Source organism: Zootoca vivipara, chromosome 6 (genome assembly GCF_963506605.1).
Source record: "Zootoca vivipara chromosome 6, rZooViv1.1, whole genome shotgun sequence".
Lineage (NCBI taxonomy): Eukaryota > Metazoa > Chordata > Lepidosauria > Squamata > Lacertidae > Zootoca > Zootoca vivipara.
The window spans coordinates 49914284-49937003 of NC_083281.1; the positions used below are offsets into that span (position 1 = coordinate 49914284).

A 22720-nucleotide genomic window follows, 5' to 3' on the forward strand; every position below is an offset into this window, starting at 1 on the left:
ATATAGAGAGAGATTATATATATATATATATATATATATATATATATATATATATATATATATATAAAGATATTATATATATAAAGATTATATATATATAAAGATTATATATAGAGAGATTTATATATATATAAAGATTTTTTTTATATAAAAACAAGCAGTAACATCTATATATACGTACCATATTCAAACATTCATATCAATGAAAAGAAAGAAACATTAGGAATCAAGATAACAGATAAATCTAGTTTAATAACTCACTTTCCGTTTCAATCATGGACTTCCCCGAGCCCCCTTTCTAACGGTTCATTGCATATCATTCTTCGCAGGTTCTACTCGTATTTTCTATCCTTAATTTCAATTACCACATTTTATTTTACGCTTTACCATCCATTATAAAATTCTAATCTAAATTTTAAATATCTTTCCCTTAATTCTTAACCTGCAACATACACAATTGCTTATATTTCTCTTCATATATCAATTCTACAATATTTTTTATAATAGATTCTAAATTTTTTCCATTCCTCTTCCGTCTTCCCCTCTCCCCGGTCGCATAGTCTTCCGGTCAGATCAGCAAGCTCCATATAGTCCAACATTTTCATTTGCCATTCCTATACAGTAGGTGTCTTTGGTGTCTTCCAGTACTTTGCTAACAATATTCTAGCTGCAGTTGTGGCATATAAAAACAAATTCACATCTTTCATAGGTAGTTCTTTTCCCACAATGCCCAATAGAAAGGATTCTGGTTTCTTAATAAACGTGTTTTTCAACACCTTTTTCAATTCATTATAAATCATTTCCCAGAAATCCTTAACCAATGGGCAGGTCCACCACACGTGATAAAATGTTCCTTCGGCGTTTTTACATTTCCAGCACTTATTATCTTGGTTATGGTTGATCTTAGCAAGTTTTACTGGCGTCAAATACCATCTATAAAACATTTTCATCATATTTTCTCTTAAGACCGTACATGCAGTAAATTTCATATTCTTCTTCCATAACCTTTCCCAATCCTCCATCATAATATTGTGCCCCACATCCTTTGCCCAATCTATCATAACTTTCTTTGTCTGCTCATCTTTCAAATGCCACTGTAGCAACAAACTATACATTCTGGAAAGATTCTTTGTGTTTGGATCTAACAACTCCGTCTCCAGCTTGGACTTTTCTGATGAAAAACCATTTTTCTTGTCCATTTTATACAGTTCATTTATCTGGTAGTATTGGAGCCAATCATCTGGATTGCTTTTTAATTGTTCATATGTCTTTAATTTTAACTGGTCTCCTTCCTCCACCAGAATATCCCTGTATTTTGGCCATCTGGTCTCCATATTTAGCTTCTTTTGAGCCTTAGCTTCCAATGGTGAAATCCAAAGGGGGGTTCAGAGCTACAATTCCCAGAGTTCTCCGTGAAGGGAAATTGATTGTTAAACTATTCCGGGAATTGTAGCTCTGAGAAAAGAATAGGGGTCTCTAACTACTTTCAGCACCCTTGACACATCACAGTTCCCAGGATTCCTTGGGGGGAGCCATGACTGCTTAAAGAGGTATCATACTGCTTTACATGCATAGTGTAGATGAGGTCTCAGAGCTGGAGGGAGCTTGTAGACTGTTTTCTAACACTACAAAGAAGTATGCCCATTTTATGGCTTTTCTCTTTCAGTTTCAAAACACAATTTGAAATAATAGAGTGCCACACTGAGAGTTGTCTGTGCAATACTTGAACTGAGACAAAGAGCTGTGTTTAGCCAGGTTGCTATAACTGATGGTGCCATCTGTCTCTGTTGCACTAAGAAGTAGTCTGAAGCAACTGCAGTGGCAGATCTCAGCATCTCCAAAGCCCTGGCCATTTCCAGCCTTTCATTGGCCCTTTCAACAGCCTAACGAACATTCCTGATCCTATTTTGAAGTTTCTGGTGAGTGTGGCAAATCCTTCATGCCAGTGTCCATACTTGTGCTAAGAGAGGATCATAGTAGGGTATGTCTTTCCTCCCAGCTGCAAAACCAGTAAGGGAACTGATTCCTCAAAGGATCAAATGAAAGAGCCCAGGTACAAACAAGATACACAAGGTGTATTTGTACACTGACAAAGCCAGTGTTGATATCATTTGGTCCTGTCCAGTCCCATCCCATGGATGGCAACTGTTGCAGAGGAACCAAACCAGTAACCTGGAATAGTTCTGGACTGATTCTTTGACTGGCATTCTTGGAGGGGGAGGGACAAATAGAAATGCTAATGATGTCTGGGTAGATGAAACAGAAATTTCTTAGGCAACCCTCCCTGTGCTTCTTGTTTTTGTTTCTTTTGCATTCTATTAACAATGTAAGATTGCTAGACCTCTAGCATTTGCTAGATACTCTTCCACTTCCTGTAGTTTCTCAGCTTCGCTCTGCTTGCTGGCATTACCATGGAAACCAGACTGATTGAATGGACACTGCAGCAAGTGCTACCAAGCTACAGCTTAGTCTGTACAGCAATTTAATGTTCAGGGACAATGAAAGCTTGGGGGGCATTAAAATTAGTAATAAGTATGAGAGAGAAAGGGACGCGGGTGGCGCTGTGGGTTAAACCACAGAGCCTAGGGCTTGCCGATCAGAAGGTTGGCGGTTCGAATCCCCACGACAGGGAGAGCTCCCGTTGCTCGGTCCCAGCTCCTGCCAACCTAGCTGTTCGAAAGCGCGCCAAAGTGCAAGTAGATAAATAGGTACCGCTCCGGCGGGAAGATAAACAGCATTTCCGTGCACTGCTCTGGTTCGCCAGAAGCGGCTTAGTCATGCTGGCCACATGACCCGGAAACTGTAAGCCGGCTCCCTTGGCCAGTAAAGCGAGATGAGTGCCGCAACCCCAGAGTCGTCCGTGACTGGACGACTAATGGTGAGGGGTCCCTTTACCTTTATGAGAGAGAAAACCAAGCGACCCCTTATGCCAAATATGCAGAAGCAGCAGAAAAATACACTCTGCAGCAGGGAGGAGTAATTGGAGAAATGAGGGATGGAGCTTCAGCACATCACTGGGCTAGAGTGATATGATCAATGAGAAGGACAGTCCAACTTGCTATCCAAAGGCAGAGAGAGGTAGCCAATATGTGTCCAGAGTTCAGGAGAACCACAGATGTCAAATACAAGGCTTGCAGTACCATGGACAGATCACTGGGTTCAAGGAACTTACTCCCAATTGAGGAATTACATGCACTTCCTCTTCTCCTGCTGCTCCCCACCCTTCCACTCTAGGGCTCAGTCAGAGCAAAGATATGCAGGCTGAGCCCCTACCTGCCCTAAGACTGTCCCACCAGAGTGGTGCATGCCCTGGTTATCTCCCGCTTGGACTACTGCAATGTGCTCTACATGGGGCTACCTTTAAAGGTGACTCGGAAACTACAACTAATCCAGAATGCGGCAGCTAGACTGGTGACTGGGAGTGGCTGCCGGGCCACTCCCAGTCGAAGGATCTTCACTGGTTCTCAGTAGGTTTATGAGCACAATTCAGTGTGTTGGTGCTGACCTTTAAAGCCCTAAATGGCCTTCGCCCAGTATACCTGAAGGAGCGTCTCCACCCCCATCGTTCAGCCCGGACACTGGGGTCCAGCTCCAAGGGTCTTCTGCTGGTTCCCTCACTGTGAGAAGCAAAGTTACAGGGAACCAGGCAGAGGGCCTTCTCAGTAGTGGCACCCTCCCTGTGGAACATCCTCCTTTCAGATGTAAAGGAAATAAACAACTATCTGAAGGCTGCCCCATTTAGGAAAGTTTTTAAGAATTGATGTTTTATTATGTTTTTAGATATGTTGTAAACCACCCAGAGTGGCTGGTGAAACCCAGCCAGATGGGTGGGGTAATAATAATAATAATAATAATAATAATAATAATAATAGGCAGTTCAGGTTTTCTCGGGATTGTTGTTTCCTCTGATATAGCACTAAAGAGCCAGTTTAACCTGGGAAAGGAGCAGGGCAATGGGAAAACCGCTCTGACCTATGCCTAGAAAGTGTGGGTCAAGTGGAAAACCACTTGGACTTCTGCTTTCTAGGACTGGGGCAAGCGGAAGTGTGGATGAGCTCTGAGTCTCAGTCTGAAATGACCTCTTATTGCAAAAGCTGAAATCTTGCAGCCCTAGACGTGATTCAGAAAAGGGCAACGAGAAAGTTCAAAGGTGATGGAGCAGCCTCCCCTAGGAGGAAAGGTATCTGGGGCTTTTCAGTTTAGAGAAAAGACAGCTAAGATGTGGCATGATAATTGCGTATAAAATAATGCATAGGGTGGAGAAAGGCTAGAGGAAAAAAAATTCTGCCTCTCTCTTAACTTGTAGACATCCAATGAAGCTGAATGTTGGAAGATTTAGGACAGACCCCCCCCCCCAAAGAGCACCTTTTTCATGCAGCACATAGTTAAACTGAGGAATTCACTCCCACAAGAGGGATGGCCCCCAACTTGGATGGCGGTAAAGGGGGATTAGACACATTTGTAGAGGATAAGGCTATCAGTGACTATCAGTGCACTGCGTGTGTTGTCATTTCCAGAAAACATCATCAGTAAAAAATTATCCCGCTGATAAGGTGCAGGTGACAGAAAACACCACTGGATGCTTTGCCTATTACCAAATATCCATAGTAAGAATGGTTTGTTCTTCTCTTACCCTCCCACTTCCTCCTTTAAGTGCACTCATTTTAGCCTTATATGGCTTTTGAGGCCTGGGAGCTCTGCCAGAAAAGTAAAACCTATTTTCATCTGAACTACAATGTGCACAATTTTCACTAAGCAGCTTTTACCATGCCAGAGTTGCTGAAATTGTTTCGCTGGCAGCCTGTGCATTTCAGTTCTCTGTGTTTCGTTATCTCTGGGGAGAAAGAAAACCATGTACCAAACTGTCGGAAACTACTGGAAGTCAGTGTGGCTCTGACTTCTAGAAACCCATTATAAACCCCCCAGTGAGCAGTTTCCACGCATTCAGCCCTTACTTTGCTGCAAGGAAGATCCACATATACAATTACTGGACAGAAGAAGTAATGAGTTTTGTGGTGACTCATCATGAGGTGTTTCCCCCCCCCCCAACAGACACGCTAGACTAGAGGACTGGAGGAGGTTTCTAAATATCCAGTCTTGATCCAGGATTTGCTGAGAAGAGGCTGGAGTTAGGAAGAACTGACGGGCACATTGAAAGAGAACTTCTTCATGGTTTCCAGACAGTGGGAAAAGTAAGGTCAACAAAACCCAAATAGCATGTTTTGTTTTTCAAAGCTGCCATTGCACATTACGGTGGTTTGGTTGCCAATGATGGTTCTGCTATATGGTTGTAATTGTTTGTACTTGCTACACAGTAGTGCAGTGTGTTTCCACTTGATGGGTGGAAGGGCACCAAGAGTCTGGCTTCAAAGGATAGGACTATACATGTGTGACAGTGGCAGATTTCTCCTAACAGGCACGTTTCTATGCAATTTTGTCTAAGAGGCACATTTTTGCAAAGCAACTCCCCTAATATAATAGATAGTAAAAATGTTATTTGCATATACGTGTGTGTGTGCACTCTCTCACACACAATTTACACTAGTACATGAATTTGGAAACTGCAGTGCAAAATTCAGAGAAGTGGGGATTTCAAAGTACGGCTGTGTTTTGGTTCACATTATGTTTTGAGAAGTGTGAGTTGGGTAGGTTTGCCTTTAAATGCACACTGAATTGACTTTCTCCCCTATTCCTAAGTTGAGATTCTGTCTAGGGACTCTAGAGGTGAGTTGTGTATGTGGCAATTGGGTTTTTCAGGTTAGTTTTTTTGTCTGCCTGCCTGCCTGCCTGCCTACCTGTTTTTTTCTGAGCAGCCTCTGGCTAGATGGTCTGCTTTGGTTTACAGCCGCTGCCTGTGTTCTCCTGCCCCTGGGGGAGTTTCATAGGGAGTTCTCTGCTATGGCACCCCATCTTGCATCATTGCCCCAGTGATGCTGAGGAGCATCATAGCCCACCCATTTGAGGCTTCAGTTTGAGTGTTCAGGGCTGGCACTGCCATTAGGCAGAGGTGGTGGGAAGCAGCTTCAAGGTGTTTAAGGACAGCGTTGTGTGTGCCACATAACATGTCCCATATCCCTCAAGGCAGTGGTTCTCAAAGGGTGTGGCATGCCACACTGGCATGGCAAGAGAGGATGGTAAGCGTGGCAGGAAGATTCAAGGACCATTAAGGAAACATTTAAATATTTCATTTGTGTTGATGAGGAGTTGCGAGTTTCTTTGTCTCAATTTTGAAATGAGATTACCCAGCAAAAACAAGCTCACACTTCTCATTAAGTTGGTATAAATACTGAAGGTACACATGCAAGAGACTCGTTTCTAATTATATTTTGGGAATGATTTGTGTTCTTGTAGCTGCATTGTTTTATACTTTCTGGGTGTCCCAAGTTCGTAGTTGTTCGTAGTTCGTAGTCCCATGTAACGTAGTTGTGTCCTATGTTATAAATCAAGCACTGCTAGAAGTTGTCCCCCCCCCCATTGTATTTCCTATTTTTTTAAAATATCAGTGTGGTTCAAGCAATTTTTTTTATTCTGAAAGTGTGTCCCAGAGAAAAAAGTTTGAGAACCACTGCCCTAAGCTAACCTACTGTTTTCAGCTGTGGGGGAGGATGCTAAGCCATTACCAAATGTAACCAAAGAGAATCTAGAGACTGAACGAAGTTTACCACACAGGGATCTACTGCTGGGGAGAAGAATGAAAGCAGATTTTAGACATAATTCCTGGAACTGTAGCAAAGGAAAAATATTCTGGACAATAATGTTGAAAACAGCACAGGGAATTACAGGATATGCTTTTACCCGAAAATCCTTTAAAAATGCTTCTTGGAATGTTCCAGTTTGCAGTTAAATATGTTGATCTTCAACCAATACAAACTCTGCTGGTGACAGCAAAACTTTGTATTTGCCCAATTTTGGAAATGTAAAAAAATACTCCAACAATTACACAATTGCTAAAGAAAACCTGGGAAACAGCCTTGCAGAGAAAGCAATCATATAATAGAAAAACAACAACAGAATAATTACCAAAGCAAGTGTCTTGACCAATGTTTATACATTTCTGGAAAGACAATGTGGCAGATAATAACCTCCTTATTTACATTAATGTAATTATCTATCTGCGCTCTCCCTTCTCTTCGTAATGCTTTTTTTCCTATTCACATTTTCTCTTCACTTTATTACTGCATATCTATCGTAAAATTAATAAAAAATATTAATTTGAAAAGTCATAGAGAATACTGAGAACTGCAGTTTGTTAAGGGCTCAGTGAATTGAATCTCTGCGAGGCCAGCACTGTTAACCAACTACAGTTCTCCGGATTCTTCGGGGAAGCTGTAACTGTTAAGAAGAGTGCTTTAAATGTATGACATGGATGCAACCCTAGTCCAGCTAGCTAAGCACAACTGGCTCTCTTATAAGTTTCCATGATAGTCCAACATCCTATTTCATTGCCAGAAGCTTTATTATCTTTCCCTCCCTGTAATACGGGTGAGAGACCTGATACTAAGCAAGTTGAGCAACTCCTAATCTTTCTCCTGCCAGCTGTCATCATATCAGGCACTGTTGCTGGCAGAAGTGCTGTGCGTTCAGGGTTTTTTCCTGATATGACGTGATAGAAATTCACAAAATTATGCAAAGCATGAAGAAACTTTTTCTCCTTCCCTCGTAACACCAGAGCTCAGAGGTATCCAAGGAAGGGGGATGTTGGAAGATTTGGGACAGACAAAAGGAAGTACTTCTTCACACAGTGCATAATTAAACTATGGAACTCACTTCCCCAGGAGGCAGTGATGGCTATCCATTTGGATGCTAATGGAAGAGGATTAGGGTAATTCATGGAGGGCAAAGATTTCAGTGACTGCTAGCTAGGATGGCCCTGCTATACCTCCACTATTAAGGCGTTATGCCTCTGAATACCAGTTGCCGGGAACTACAGGTGGGCAGAGGGCTGTTGTGCTCAGGCTCTGCATTCAGGCTTCCCACATGCATCTGCTCAGCCACTGTGACAGCAGGAGGCTGAACTAGATGGGCCACTGGCCTGATCTAGCAGACTTGTCCTATGTTCTAAAATTACTTGGCCATTTATTGTTGCAGTTTGGCGGGATTAAGACTGTCAGGCAATCTAAAATGGGGTGGATTGTTGTTGTTTTCTCTGTGTTATGGGTTTCTGCTGGGGAAGGGAGAGCTGGCAATCATAGATAATGACGCAGAGAGATAAGTTCCAGTGCAGGGCAAAGTTGGCAACAACTGCCGAGAAATCACAGAGAGTGAGGATATTCGGTCCTGTCCAAATTGTTCTGAAACTACAGACAATGGATCTGCTGCAACTTGGGTCATCAGACATCTGCAATGACTACACTTAATGTACCGGTAAGTGTTCTATTTTGCTGCCATAGACCTCTGAGCAACTGCTGCAAACTGTCTTTAGAGCTTATTTAATTCTAAGGGAGAAGACCAAGCTGCCATTCCCAGAGGGTTTACAGTCATTTGCCTCCTCATTTCTTTTTTACAAGACAGAAAGAAAAATTGTAGTAGAGATTGTGAGTACTTCCTACCCACAATGGGTGAAAATATAAACTTGAAAGCCCTTTTAGAATGTCCACCAATAAAATAGGTCAGGCATTTTTATGGATTGCTTGCCTACTCTAAAAATCATCATCTCTACATGGAGCTCTCCGGAGTCTGTAAATGATGTCGGGGGGGGGGACTCTGAAAGAATAGAGAGGTTGGGAAGCTTGTTGGCCTTAATAGTTCCAAAACACAGATGGGGGAGATATTTGATTGTGATTGCATTAATGGAAAAAAACCAACCTAATTTGCACATCTTGCATCAATATCTGAACTGAAACACAACTATCCTTTGAAATTCACTGTCCGTTGAAATTCACACAGCTAAATGTTTCAGAATACATTGATATGATAGGACATACAATGTCATTCCTTCCAACAATTCTCTGATGAAAATAGGGACGTCCCATTCCATAATGATAATTTTACTATTTATACCCAACACATCTTATTGTGTTGCCACAGCCACTCTGGGCAGTTTCCAACATATATGAAAACATAATAAAACATTAAACATTTTAAAAAAACTTTCCCTATACAGGATTGCCTTTAGACAGCTCAGGGGTCAGATAACTCCATATCCTCCAACATTTCTCCAATGAAAACAGGGACATCCTAAGGAAAAGTGGGACATTCCGGGATCAAAACAGAAACTGGGATGGCTTCTCTAAATCAGGGACATCCCTGGAAAATAGGGACATTTGGAAGGTCTGCAGTGTCTGCATTTCCCTGCTAATACCGGTATACACATTTTTGTACACAATGTTTGATTGGAGAACTACACTGCAAAATGAGGAGTTGTGTGAATTTTGAAGGGTAATTGTATTACAGTTCAAGTATTGTTTCAAAAAGTGCAAATTAGGGCTGTGCATGGCCTCTGGTTCTGTCCAGGCCCGGAATTGGGCGCAATTTAACACACCAAAGTGAGTATCTAGTTACGGTAGTGCTTTTAGAGGAGAGAGAGAGAGAGGAGAGGTGTAATGTTTTGGGATAGCTGAAAGGCCTGAATGCTGGGAGAAATGAAAAGCCCTAGGCCAGTGGTTCCCAACAGGTGGTCCGAGGACCCCCAGGGGTCCGCGAGCTATGCCAGAGGGGTCCGCAAGATGCTATTAGAATAAAAAAATATATTAAATATATTTCGTATGCTAACAGATTTTTTGTTTTGGCCGCTTCCTGCATGAGCAGAGTCTAGCGCAAAACTAGAATTAGATAGAGGCAGTAGTTCTGCTGTATGCCGTTAGGTGGCGCTTTATAAACACTAAAGGTAAAGGGACCCCTGACCATTAGGTCCAGTCGTGACCGACTCTGGGGTTGCGCGCTCATCTCGCATTATTGGCCGAGGGAGCCGGCGTATAGCTTCCAGGTCATGTGGCCAGCATGACAAAGCCGCTTCTGGCAAACCAGAGCAGCACATGGAAACACCGTTTACCTTCCCGCTGTAGCGGTTCCTATTTATCTACTTGCATTTTGACGTGCTTTCGAACTGCTAGGTTGGCAGGAGCTGGGACCAAGCAACGGGAGCTCACCCCATCACAGGGATTCGAACCGCCGACCTTCTGATCAGCAAGCCCTAGGCTCAGTGGTTTAACCACAGCGCCACTACTGTTTTGCAAAGAGGCAGCGCGCGCATTCTACTAATGCTCACCTCCCCAAGATGCTTTGCGTGCGTCGGCTTCATTTGTGCGCTACTGCGCAGGTACCCTGTCTTCTCCATTCCCCTCCCTCCTCCCTGGCGTGCGCTGCCTCTTTGCAAAACAGTAGTGTTTGTAAACAAAGCGTTGTTTTTCGCAGAAGCTACAGTTCGCGTAGTTAAAAATGGGCCGTTGGTTAAAAAGTGGTTCATCTCATTAAGAACTGAAAATTAAAACTAACTGTATACTGATGGAGTACTCTGTTGTAACTGTAAAAAACGTATAAATATAAAATATAAAAAGACTCTTAATTTGGCTCTCACTTTTTAATTTTAGGATTAGGAATTAATGGGGGTCCTTGTCACAATAGCGGCTCGATGAGGGGTCCTCGAGAAAATTTTGTTGGGAACCCCTGCCCTAGGCAGTTGAAAAAAGAGGAGAGATATGAAGTGAGATGGTGCATTGTGAGGTGGGAGGAGAGAAAGAAACGACTTCATGTCAGCCTGGAAACATGTTGCTATGATTTCTCAGCTGTTCTCACAGCATGCGGTTGAGAAACTGAAATGCCAGCAACTCAGTTATGATCATACATTCCAGTGACCCTGCTTTCCAGGGGAAATCCCTATTTGGGTTATTGGTCCCTGGTAAATTGCTGTCCCAGTTTTGCCTTTTAAGGATGCCCTTTTAAACTTCTCACAGGGGTAGTCGCATTTGTCTCTTGCAGCAGCAAAAACAGCATGCCTTGTCACACCTTAGCTAGCAGATTTCTTACGGTGTAAGAGGTGGTCTTGAGACCACAAAAGCTCATAAGGCCAGAGTCACCACTGCAGTGACTTTGGGTACCAATGTGCCCACCAGTACCTGTGAAAGGTGTCAGTAAACGTCCCTGCAATATAATAGGGCTGTAGGTCTGTCATCACACAGCAGTTCACTTGGTCGCTTACAGATGGTGCTATATTGCAGGACCGGTATGATGACAGATTGGGCTCCCAAAACTACAGCGCCATTGCAGCACTGTCAGAGGGTGAGGAATGTGTAATTTGGGGATGTGTGTGAAATTGCACAAACTGCTTGGTCTGTGTTTCGAGTTGCCCCTGCCCCACATCTGATTTCTGTTCAGTGTTAGAATGCAGGCTGTGATAGGCCTTTTGAAATAGCTCAAGGCCACAGGTCTCTGGCATCACTGATCCACCTTCCCTTTCTCCAAAGAATGTGTATATATGCATTGGTGTTTCATATGTGTTTATAAAGCAGTCCTTTGGGTGCATTTTAGTGAATTGTGGTGGTGGTGGATCTATCTCTAGACTTGGATCTCTCAGTATATTTGAATCTCTTTAGTATAGCCTCTAAGACCACAGAAATGTGGGTGAGCCCCTGCAATTGGGTTTCTACCATATGACAGCGATTAATAATTTCAATTTTGAAGTTATGGGATTTATCTGTGTCAATCTCCCTGGGCCATTACAAGCAAAAGGTGGTGTATCAGACTGACAAGTGAATAATAGACACATTGAACTGGGAACTGTATTGCAAAATTCAGAGAAGTGCAGGAATCAAAGGATGCCTTCAATTGCATCCATATCAAAAAGTGCCAGTCAGAATGCTTCAACATCCTCAGGTGCCCCTCTGCTGTTGCTTGTTTGTTTTTTGCTATGTAAACAGCAATTACGGAAAAGTTTGAGCAATCTTGTGACACTGAGGGGTGGACAGGAACAGCTTAACTCTTTCTATCCCTGCTACGTTTGTTTGTTTGTTTTTAATCACCTCTCCAAAGGTACTATTTGCATTCCATGAGGCTGAGATAGGGGTGAGATCTGGAATGGGAGGGACTAAGTAGGAGCAAGAAAAAAGCAAGAAAGCCCTGGGAATCCTAGTCATATGAGAAATCCTTGCATGTGTTGTTTGTTCTCTGTTATTTCTCACTAATTCTTTATGCTGTTATAGTGACAGCTTCATCAATCTTTAAAATAGTTTTTTAAATTATTTTTTATTAAAGATTTCTTGAATTACAAAGGTGTGTGCAGTGTCTCATATTTTAACATGTATCATTTTTTTCAAATCAGTTTCGTTTGTTAAGACACTAAGAAGAAAGAAGGAAAACGAGGTAGATAGGGGATGGGAGGGTGGATAGTTTTGACTTGTCTGATCTAAGAGGAGGGAGTTCCCATGAACTCCAGGCCCGAATCTTCAGTCAGGGCAATAGGATCCTTACTGGACAGTGTTGGAGTCATATTATAAGACAGATAATAAAGAAAAGCTGACTAATATCAATGGACAGGAAGTTCCGTGGCGTAGATGCTGCTGCCACATGAAAAGACTGGTTACCTGCAAGTGTGGAATGTATGTCACAAGGCATTTGTAAAAGTAAATTCTTTTCAGCCCAACTGATATAACCTGTTGAAACATTTTGCCTTACTTGAGAACCGTCTCTGTGAGTGAGGGTGCAAAAGACGTGTGAGGGCTTGTTCAAATGTATGGAGAGCCTTTTCATCTGATGCCACATACGGTATCAAAAACCAGTCATGGCCTGGAACTCATTCAGTCTTGGCAGGGAAAGGATCAAGGCTATCCTTAAATGCCCTCAAGGAGGACGTGAGTGTGTGTTTTATCCATGTGGGAGTCAACCCCTGTCACGTCCATGGAATGTAAAGCTAAATACATCTCTTGTGGGTTAAAACGCTATTAATCATTTTCTGCTGGAGAGCCAGCTTAAAGACGTTGCTTTCTGAAAGTGGGGTTGCAAGGTTCTCATCTGTAATTAGCACCCTTTCTCTCTCCGCCCCTCCTTCAGTGGCCAGCCAACAAAACACAGAGCATCATCTGTGTTTGGAAGCCATTGCCTGAGGAAACTCCACAAGCTTGACAGCTTGGTGGTGCTCTTTATTCAAGGTGCCACGTGAACGTTGCCATTCGGTAAACATGCTTGCGGGTCCAAAAAGGGATCCGTGGAAGATGCTGCTGCTCCTGCTGCTTGCTGACATTTTGGGATCCAGAGCTGAGGCAGACTTAAGAAAGAAAGCTCATGATCTAATGAAGCAAGTCCCGTTAATCGATGGGTAGGTGGAATTCCTTGTTTTCATAACTACGAAAGCATCACTGTGGTCTGGGCTGTGCTATATTCTGATATAGCAAGGATTGGGGAAACATTTTTTTAGATTTCTGTGGGTTGTATGCCAGTTACTGGTGGGACCAGATACAAAAGTGGACAAAGCAATGAATGTCAAGTTTTCTTTTGTACAGAAAGCTAGCTTCCTTCCTTCCTTCCTTCCTTCCTTCCTTCCTTCCTTCCTTCCTTCCTTCTTTCTCTCTCTCTCTCTCTCTCTCTCTCTCCACCCATGAAAGCAAAAACCATTATCAGAATTCAAAAGCCTCTTCTGGCATGGCAGAAAGACAGCCTGAGGTGAAAGAGTATGACTTAGAGGTGGGTTATGACCTGGGGAGAGTCCCAAGAGCCATATAGAGAGGCCTGGAAGGCTGGATTTGGCCCCTGATCCTGAGGATCTCCACCCCTGTGAATACAGTATTCTTCTGATTCAATATACAGTAATGCTTTTCTTGAATACAAACAAACAGAGCTTGCAAATATTCAGTCATTCCTGCCTGCCTCTGGAATTACATTCCTGGTTGTGTTGCAAACTGCCTCTGCCAGGCAGCAATGAGGAAGGAATCTGCCCAACTCGAATTTCAAAGAAGACACACCTGATTTGATTCCAGTCCGTACATGAGCCAAATCAGATCACGTGTCCTCCTTATAACCTGCATTCCTATGGTTCCCTTCACAAGGTAGTGCAGGGGCTGTTCCACATTGCTTTATCTCTTCCTTTTACATTAAAGAGAAAGAAAGAAAACCCAGCCTCCCAGTGCATGAGGCTATTAATATGGTTGTTTTAACATAGGTAGGGGCAGCCATGTTTCCTTTATACAATCCCCGGGCCCGGCCCCCAAAAGTGAAAATATGAGTCTCATTGACCTGCAACATTTCAATATCAAGTGTACTGTGGCAAACTGCTGCCATGATGAGACCAAAAGTCTGGGGGCCAAAAGTCCAGGTCATTCGGGTCAAGAGAGGGAGGGAGGCATGCCACAAGTTCTGTGACAGAAATGCACGTGTGTGAACTAAGAAATTCAAAGAACGCCTTACAGTCCATCCTCTTTCATTAGCTCCCACAGCGATAGCAGACAGAAACGTACCTTTTAGAAAGCAGTAGTAAACTAGAACAGGCATCCCCAAACTTCAGCCCTCCAGATGTTTTGGACTACAATTCCCATCATCCCTGACCACTGGTCCTGTTAGCTAGGGATCATGGGAGTTGTAGGCCAAAACATCTGGAGGGCCGCAGTTTGGGGATGCTTGGACTAGAACGTCCTGTCTTCTTATCACGCAGACACAATGACCTGCCCCTGAAGCTGAGATGGTTCTACCGGAACAAGCTGAGCAAGACTGACTTGAGAACACTCAACAAAACAGACACAAACATCCGGAAGCTCCAAACTGGCCATGTTGGTGCTCAGGTAGGTGCTCAGTATGTACCCAAACCCTGCAAAAGGCAGGATTGAACTCATCAGCTGATTCTACTTAATCGCTGGTACAAAAGAGTGTGGGAAATGAATTATTGTGTAGTCCCTTGATGTAAAAGGTGAAAGAGGAAAAGTATAGCAAGGAAGGGTGTAGGATCCTGGTCACAACAACAACAACATATTTATTTATTTATACCCTGCCCATCTGGCTGGGTTTCCCCAGCCACTCTGGGTGACTCCCAACAGAATATTAAAAACATGATAAATAAGGCCTGTGAGCATGCCATCTATGATATGGGTATTTTCTATGGGGTTGGGTTATGGAGGGAAAATGTCCATTTGCAGTTACAGTTTGAATTCGTACCACACCTTCAAAGGGATCCCTTCTCAGCACCCATCAGCTCCTTTGAAGGCAGCTGGGTCAACGGCATATCAACCGAGCATCCATTGTGTGTACCTATAGTTGTGCCAAACAGGCATATTTACATCTGAAATTCTGTTTTAAAGCTGCATTTTGTCAACCTTCTTCCAGTTTTGGTCAGTGTATGTTCTCTGCAGTGCACAGAACAAAGATGCTGTCCGCTTGACGTTGGAACAGATCGATGTTGTCAAGCGGATGTGCAAAGACTATGAAGAATTTGAGCTGGTGACGTCTTCTCAAGGTAACGTGTCCTGCATCCGCTAGAGTGAGATGGTCTCCTTAGGCAGCTAATTTTTAATTTTTTAGCTTTCAAACTGCTAGGTTGGCAGAAGCTGGGACCGAGCAATGGGAGCTAACCCCGTCACAGGGATTCAAACTGCCGACCTTCTGATCAGCAAGCCCTAGGCTCTGTGGTTTAACCCACAGCGCCACCTGCGTGCCCTACTCAGGCAGAAAAATATCCCATGTACATCAGCCCAAAATCATATGCTAGATCCAGAAATAAGTGGCACAGTTTTCACATTTGCATATTAGCTTATCCACAGCCCCTTCAGATGCTCCATCCTCACATGGAAGCAGGGGGTGCCAGAGGCAGGGTTGGAGCACTGCATATGAGGAGGGCAGGCATGTTTCATGGCTGTTTGGGGCTGGCGGGGGGGGGGGGTCAGATATTATTTTGTTTTAGTATTTGCAGGCATTGCTAACAGTAAAAACATAAAAAGCTGTTAGGGATGGGAGAGAAATTTGATTCTGTTTACATTGAAAAGGGAACTTACCTAATTAACATTTTGCATAAAAATATGCAAATAAACACAAACGCCCCACTTTTCTGAATTTTGCAATTCAGTTCTCCAGCCATGTAATGTGTGCCAAAATGCATATAGTAAACTGTGCATATAAATGTGTATATATTAGTGAAAATAACAGGAAAAAATGCACTATATTGGGGGAAATTGCTTTGCAAAAATGTTTATATCAGAGGAAATGTCATTTTAAATGGTGCATAGTAGGAGAAATTCACATGAAAGTGCTGATGAATCTTAAGGAGAACTTAAAAAAACAAACAAACCCCAAAACCGATGAGGAAATGTGAGGAACAGAACTTAAGACTGGAGAAACCAGAAACCGAGCGAAAACAAAATTCCTCATTCCTATATGCTGTAAATCTACCTGTAGTTGCACAACTATGTTGCTCTGATTTGATGTGCCTTAAAAAAGTTGGATCTGTTTTTCTGATTGAAATCCAGGCATTGCCAGCACTGACAGCAAAAAGATAGCATGCTTGATTGGCATCGAAGGGGGACACTCCATTGACAGCAGCCTTGCGACCCTGAGGATGTTTTATGAGCTGGGTGTTCGGTACATGACGCTGACCCATAACTGCAACACTCCCTGGTAAACTACAAACAAGTGTTCCTTCAGAGAGGGGCTGTTTCTCTGGGATTTGCCAACATTGCTTAAAACACTACAATGTATTTATTCCTGTACCGAGAAAATACATGTGCCAGTAGGGGTAGGTCAGTATGCTAAATGAAGGACCGGGGGAAGGCTGTAGCTCACTTGTTCAACATCTGCTTTACATACAGAAGGTCACAAGTTTGATCCCTGGCATCTCCAGGTTGGGCTGGAAAAGGCTTCTGTATGAAACCCTGGAGAGTCACAGCCAGTCAGTGCTAAGTGGAAGGAAGAGGCAGTGCAGTTGAAGCAGGGGTGGCTCAGGAAGTTTTGCTCTGTTGTTGTTGTTGTTTAGTCATTTAGTCGTGTCCGACTCTTCATGACCCCACGGACCAGAGCACACCAGGCACTCCTGTCTTGCACTGCCTCCTGCAGTTTGGTCAGACTCATGTTCGTAGCTTCGAGAACAACCATCTCGTCCTCTGTCGTCCCCTTCTCCTAGTGCCCTCAATCTTTCCCAACATCAGGGACTTTTCCAGGGAGTCTTCTCTTCTCATGAGGTGGCCAAAGTATTGGAGCCTCTACTTCAGGATCTGTCCTTCCAGTGAGCACTCAGGGCTGATTTCCTTCAGAATGGATAGGTTTGATCTTCTAGCAGTAAATATCCCCTCAAAACCCTGCAATACCCTTTGCCAGGCATCCCCAAACTTCGGCCCTCCAGATCTTTTGGACTACAATTCCCATCATCCCTGACCACTGGTCCTCTTAGCTAGGGATCATGGGAGTTGTAGGCCAAAACATCTGGAGGGCCGCAGTTTGGGGATGCCTGCCCTTTGCTCTTCCTGCTCAGTTCTTGTTTGCACTGGCTCAGCCTCCCCTTTCACTGAACATGCCCCTTTAAACATGCTCACATGTCATGGGATGCCAGGATCGGGCACTCAGCATCCCATCTGTTTTGACCAGAAGAGAGGTGCAAAGGGCTTCTCTCTGTAAATGAATGTGCAGGAGCTGAGAGAGGTGTCTTTCCTGCCCCCGCTTTAAGTGGCTGATGGGGAGCATGCCTGTTCCTCCCCGCCCACCCTTAAATCTTTTCTGCTCTCTTGGATGTGGCAGCTATTTTGTGTTATGTCACGAACCCACAGCAACCTTTCTGTTTCATGCCACACACCCCATGGCAGCCAATTTTTTATTGATGCTCACAACATCCCCAAAAAGTTCAGTGTTCTAGATGCAATTACATCTGTCTCTCTGTGTGTTTGTAACACTGTTCCACTTCAGAGTTTGTTCCTTGACAGGCTTAAGTTTCTTCTTAAATATCCCTTGCCATCTTTGTTCCCCCTGCAGGGCAGAAACCTCAGCAAAGCAAGAACATGACTTTTATCCCGGCACTGAGGGCCTGAGCACTTTCGGCAAAGTAAGCATTAGTGAAGTGAAAATTAGCAAATTGCTGGCTGCTATGCACTTGAATGTATTCGAAATGTACAGAAAAGGCAAATTCCATATTAGGATCACTAGTAACGGGATCAAAATAAAGCTGCCAATATCACAATGCCTTTGTAAATTGTACACCCCAAAGGGAACCACACTGCACACAGCATTGAGTGGGGAGAGTGTTGTTGCGCTCAGATTCTGCTTGTGGGCCTCCCAGAGGTATCGGATTGGCCACTGTGGGAACAGGATGCTAGGTGGGCCTTTGTCCTGATGCAGCAGCCAGGCTCTGCTTATGTTCTTAGATCATGTGAAGAGTAGCATAACCGACAGCACCATCTGCCCATATTGTGCTAGGAAGTGGTGAAGGAGATGAATCGACTGGGGATGATGGTGGACTTATCTCACACGTCTGACGCAACAGCAAGGGAAGCTCTTAGTATCTCCAAAGCACCGGTCATTTTCAGCCATTCATCCGCCTTCTCAATCTGCAACCATCCAAGAAATGTTCCAGATGATATCCTGCAGGATCTGGTGAGTGAGACTTAGGGCTTATCCAAACTCACTTTCCTTCACGGTCTGGGATTTAAAGCTCCATGTCTGAGCACTCTCTCTTTCTTTCTCTTTTGCTTTGGCGTTTCCCCCACAAAAACCCATTCTTTAAAGCTGAATCAGAGCAAATGGAAATCCATTGAAAACCCAAATTGCCATTTGTTGTGCTTCGGCATTAAAGAGTGGGTTTTCCTGGGATAAGCCCCTCCTGTTCTAGCCAATGACATGAAAACCTCTATTTCTTGTTGTCCAATGAGCCTCGCCAACTCAGGGAATGACCAATAATGCTTCTGCATATGATCTCAGTGATCAAGCTAGGATATAAGGGTTCTGGTGGTCCCTGAGGTAGCCTCTTTTCTTTTTTTTTAAAAAAACCACTTTTTCCCGAAATACTGTTCCACAAAGCTGGAATCTGGGACAAAGACTAGAGGAAAAAAAATCACGAAACTAAACACAAACAAAATGGGCCAAAATAGTATCAAACGTAGCAGTCTATAACAGGGTAGGGCCACATTCCAAGATATCCAAGATACCCTGAGGTAGCCCGGACCTGTTTAATACAGGAACACCTTCGGTTGTTTCACTTGTATATTCTGTAATTAACCTGGGGTGTATCTACACTCATGGTTTATAACGGGGCCCCAAACTATGGCCCGGGGGCCAGATGTGGCCCAATCGCCTTCTCAATCCGGCCGCGGACGGTCCTGGAATCAGCGTTTTTTACATGAGTAGAATGTGTCCTTTTATTTAAAATGCATCTCTGGGTTATTTGTGGGGCCTGCTTGGTGTTTTTACATGAGTAGAATGTGTCCTTTTATTTAAAATGCACCTCTGGGTTATTTGTGGGGCATAGGAATTCATTCATTTTTTCTCTCCAAAATATAGTCCAGCCCCCCACAAGGTCTGAGGGACAGTGGACCGGCCCCCTGCTGAAAAAGTTTGCTGACCCCTGGTTTATAACGTTAAAAATGAGTTATTAAAATGTGACACCAGGGGCGCTGCAGAGCAAAGGGAAACTGCCATTAAATGTTATACAATGTTATATTTAATAATTTTTAGAAGATCAATGTAGATCTAGCCCTGGTTTGTTCCCACATCAAATCTGGGTTTGACTTTATATTCTTTTCTGAGAGTTTTTTCTTCCCCACCTCAGCCTTCACTTTCAGATACAATTAATTTGTCGTTGATGTTCTAGCTGCCAACATCCATATCATTATTGATGGTACCAGTCTACTTGTATCGGACTTGCTTCATTTCCTCTTCCTTTGTTTTAGAAAAGGAATCGTGGGATTGTGATGGTGACGTTCCCTACCAAATTCTTGGCCTGTGGTAGCCAAGCGGTGAGCATTTCAACTGTTGCAGGTTAGCAGAAGCAGCTTTCTATATATCACTCTATTAGTAATATCAGACTACCTTCCAGAACTAGAGTGGAATATAGCAGAAGTTTAGCCCTCATTTCCATGTTATTTGCAAATGGAATATTTCTGGAAGCAAACGACACAGAAATGAGCACTAAACTTGCACCACAGTCCACTATAGTTCCAGAAGTGGCTTTTACATGCTGTGAAAGCTCAAACAGAATACTGAACTTCAGTGGAAAGTTGTGAAAATGGAATAAATTGCCATGTGGATGCAGCCTGTGTCATTCTGCCACACACAAAGACTGCAGGTGTGCTTATTCAAGGTAGATATCCACCCTAAGGAACAAACTAGACCAGGGTCCCCAAACTAAGGCCCGGGGGCCGGATGCGGCCCAATTGCCTTCTAAATCCAGCCCACAGATGGTCCGGGAATCAGCATGTTTTTACATGAGTAGAATGTGTCCTTTTATTTAAAATGCATCTCTGGGTTATTTGTGGGGCATAGGAATTCGTTCACTATTTTTTTTCAAAATATAGTCCGGCCCCCCACAAGGTCTGAGGGACAGTGGACCAGCCCCCTACTGAAAAAGTTTGCTGACCCCTGAACTAGACCTTACTTAATGGTGTGATTAGGAGCTTTAAAATAGTACCTTTTTAGGTGCATGAGGGTGGTTTTCATCAGGGCTGCAGAACAGACGAAAGGGAAGTTGAACCTTTTCCTCCACAGCTACAATTGCAATGAAATACCACCACCACCACTAAAAAAAAGTGTGGTGATTTTCATCAGTATTATGGCTGGTTAGGGGAAGCTAAACTTTTTGTGGTTTTATGTTGAGTATGTTGAGTATCTGTTGGAGGGTAGTAGAGAGGGGGCGTGGATTGGAGGTTTCTGGAAGAGAGCATAGCTGAACAGTGCTCCATGCTGCAACCTTTTGTTGCAGCTCCCACTTGTAACCCTTCTAGCACTAACATAACTACTGCTCCCAGCACATGACATTTTCTTTTTCAGCACGGTTCAAATGGTTTCCCCTTTGTATATGTAATTGAAGGTAATATTGAACCCAGGTCTTATTATCCCAAGGTCAGTGACCAGGGAAATAGATAAATATCAGGCCAGCTGCCTTGAAAATTTTCATTTCCAGCTATGAGCTTGCATTACTGTGGCAGCTGCCTTCCTTCAGCCTGTTCTGACTTCTCCCTCTGTGAAAAATTGTCCTAATGAATAATGTTACTAAGAAAATAACCTAAAATCTGTACAAATGTTTTTGTTCATTTAATCAATTGCGGCATTTCTGCAACTAAGAACAAAATGTTCTAGGGTGTTGAGGTAAACATTCAAATTGCAAAACATAAAGTAGATCTGATATATAAAAGTTTTTATTTTACCTTTTGGTTAGCTGTCTATAAGGTGTCCCTTGACAGCAGAGAATCCCACACCGTCCCACACCTGTTCCACACCTGCCCCACTCAGTTTTCTCATCATTCTCTGGTAAAGCAGGACCAGTGAGGGGTGTGGCCTGGAAAAAGCTCTAAGGGCCAGACAGAGAGGCCTCACTTTCAAGACTTACCAACCTGATCTTGGTCTTTAAAATGCAAAGGGTGAAAAAACCATGGAGAATCATGTAATGTGTAGTTTGAACCTCAGGGTGGGTTGCACATACTTCAGTGACCCAACTTGCAACTGAATTTGCCCACAATTGGACATGATGTGTTTCTATCAGATGTCATAAATGGGTGTGCATTTCCCCCCTGACATGTACTTCTGCTCTGACACCTATTGTCATTGTTGTTTCCTTTAAATGATCTAGATCACTTTGACCACATAAAGAAAATTGCAGGTTCACATTCAATAGGAATTGGCGGTGACTATGATGGATTAGTTCGGTTAGTAAACTTTTTTCATTGCTGTGCAAGACAGTTATATATTCAGCACTACAGTGGGATGCAGTTTTAAATGGCATCCTTGGAATTCCCCCACAGTGTAGAATCACCCCATGTCCTCTTGATATCATCGTGTCTTGCGTTTCTCCACCTCCACTGTTGGTAGCTAATGGTGAGGACTAGGGGTCACCATCATTATTGATTAAATTTACAAACCACCCTTCATCCAAAGATTATAGCATAAGAATGGTACCCTTGAGATGTTCCTCCAAGCACACTGCAGCCACCCCCTTGAAAAGTACATCGAGCTGATGGAGGAAGTTGGAAGAATGACACTCTTCCCCACTTCCTGTTTCAGCTCTATGCTCTCAGCTTACTTCTACTGGATCCAACTTTTACCCAGATGTATAGGGAAAGCAGAATGTTTGTGTGTGCGTGCATGTACACCTTCTTTCTGTCGCTCTATGGTCAGATGATCCAGGAGCGGGAGAAGTACTCAGAAGTGATGGTGCCTGTGACAGTCAGTCAAAAATCTGCACGTTCCCACATGTGTAAAATAGTTGGCAACCCTCTGGATGAGGCAATGCACGACAGGTTGAATCAGACCACGAACTAAGTGGTCTACCATTTGAGCTGATATCCTCTAACCTGCTATCCTAGGCAATGTTAGAGGATATTGTCCTGTCACCAAAGATTCAAGAGCTGTAGCTTACTAGTGGTGCATCTGCTTTGCATGCAGAATGTCCCAGTTTCAATCCTCAGCATCTCTAGGTATCGCAGGAAATATTCTCTTCCTAGAGAGCTGCTGCCAGTCAGTGTAGATCAGGCATCCCCAAACTTCGGCCCTCCAGATGTTTTGGACTACAATTCCCATCTTCCCCAACCACTGGTCCTGTTAACTAGGGATCATGGGGGTTGTAGGCCAAAACATCTGGAGGGCCACAGTTTGGGGATGCCTGGTGTAGATGGAC

At 43.5% G+C, this 22720-nt stretch overlaps 1 protein-coding gene across 5 annotated transcripts in view; it reads left to right on the forward strand.

The window, feature by feature from the left end:
* The first annotated feature begins 3734 nt into the window (after window positions 1-3734).
* The window catches only part of LOC118087311 (dipeptidase 2-like), a 29981-nt gene continuing 10995 nt past the window's right edge, over window positions 3735-22720 (forward strand). For 2 of the 5 annotated variants that reach the window (XM_060275953.1, XM_060275955.1), the window contains exons 1-9: window positions 5201-8364; window positions 12985-13249; window positions 14579-14705; window positions 15244-15373; window positions 16380-16527; window positions 17872-17941; window positions 18313-18489; window positions 19782-19869; window positions 21677-21752. In XM_060275953.1, the coding sequence (XP_060131936.1) occupies window positions 13113-13249; window positions 14579-14705; window positions 15244-15373; window positions 16380-16527; window positions 17872-17941; window positions 18313-18489; window positions 19782-19869; window positions 21677-21752 (953 nt within the window). In that variant the 5' untranslated portion in view covers window positions 5201-8364; window positions 12985-13112. The other 3 variants (XM_060275954.1, XM_060275956.1, XM_060275957.1) reach the window with 3 other exon arrangements.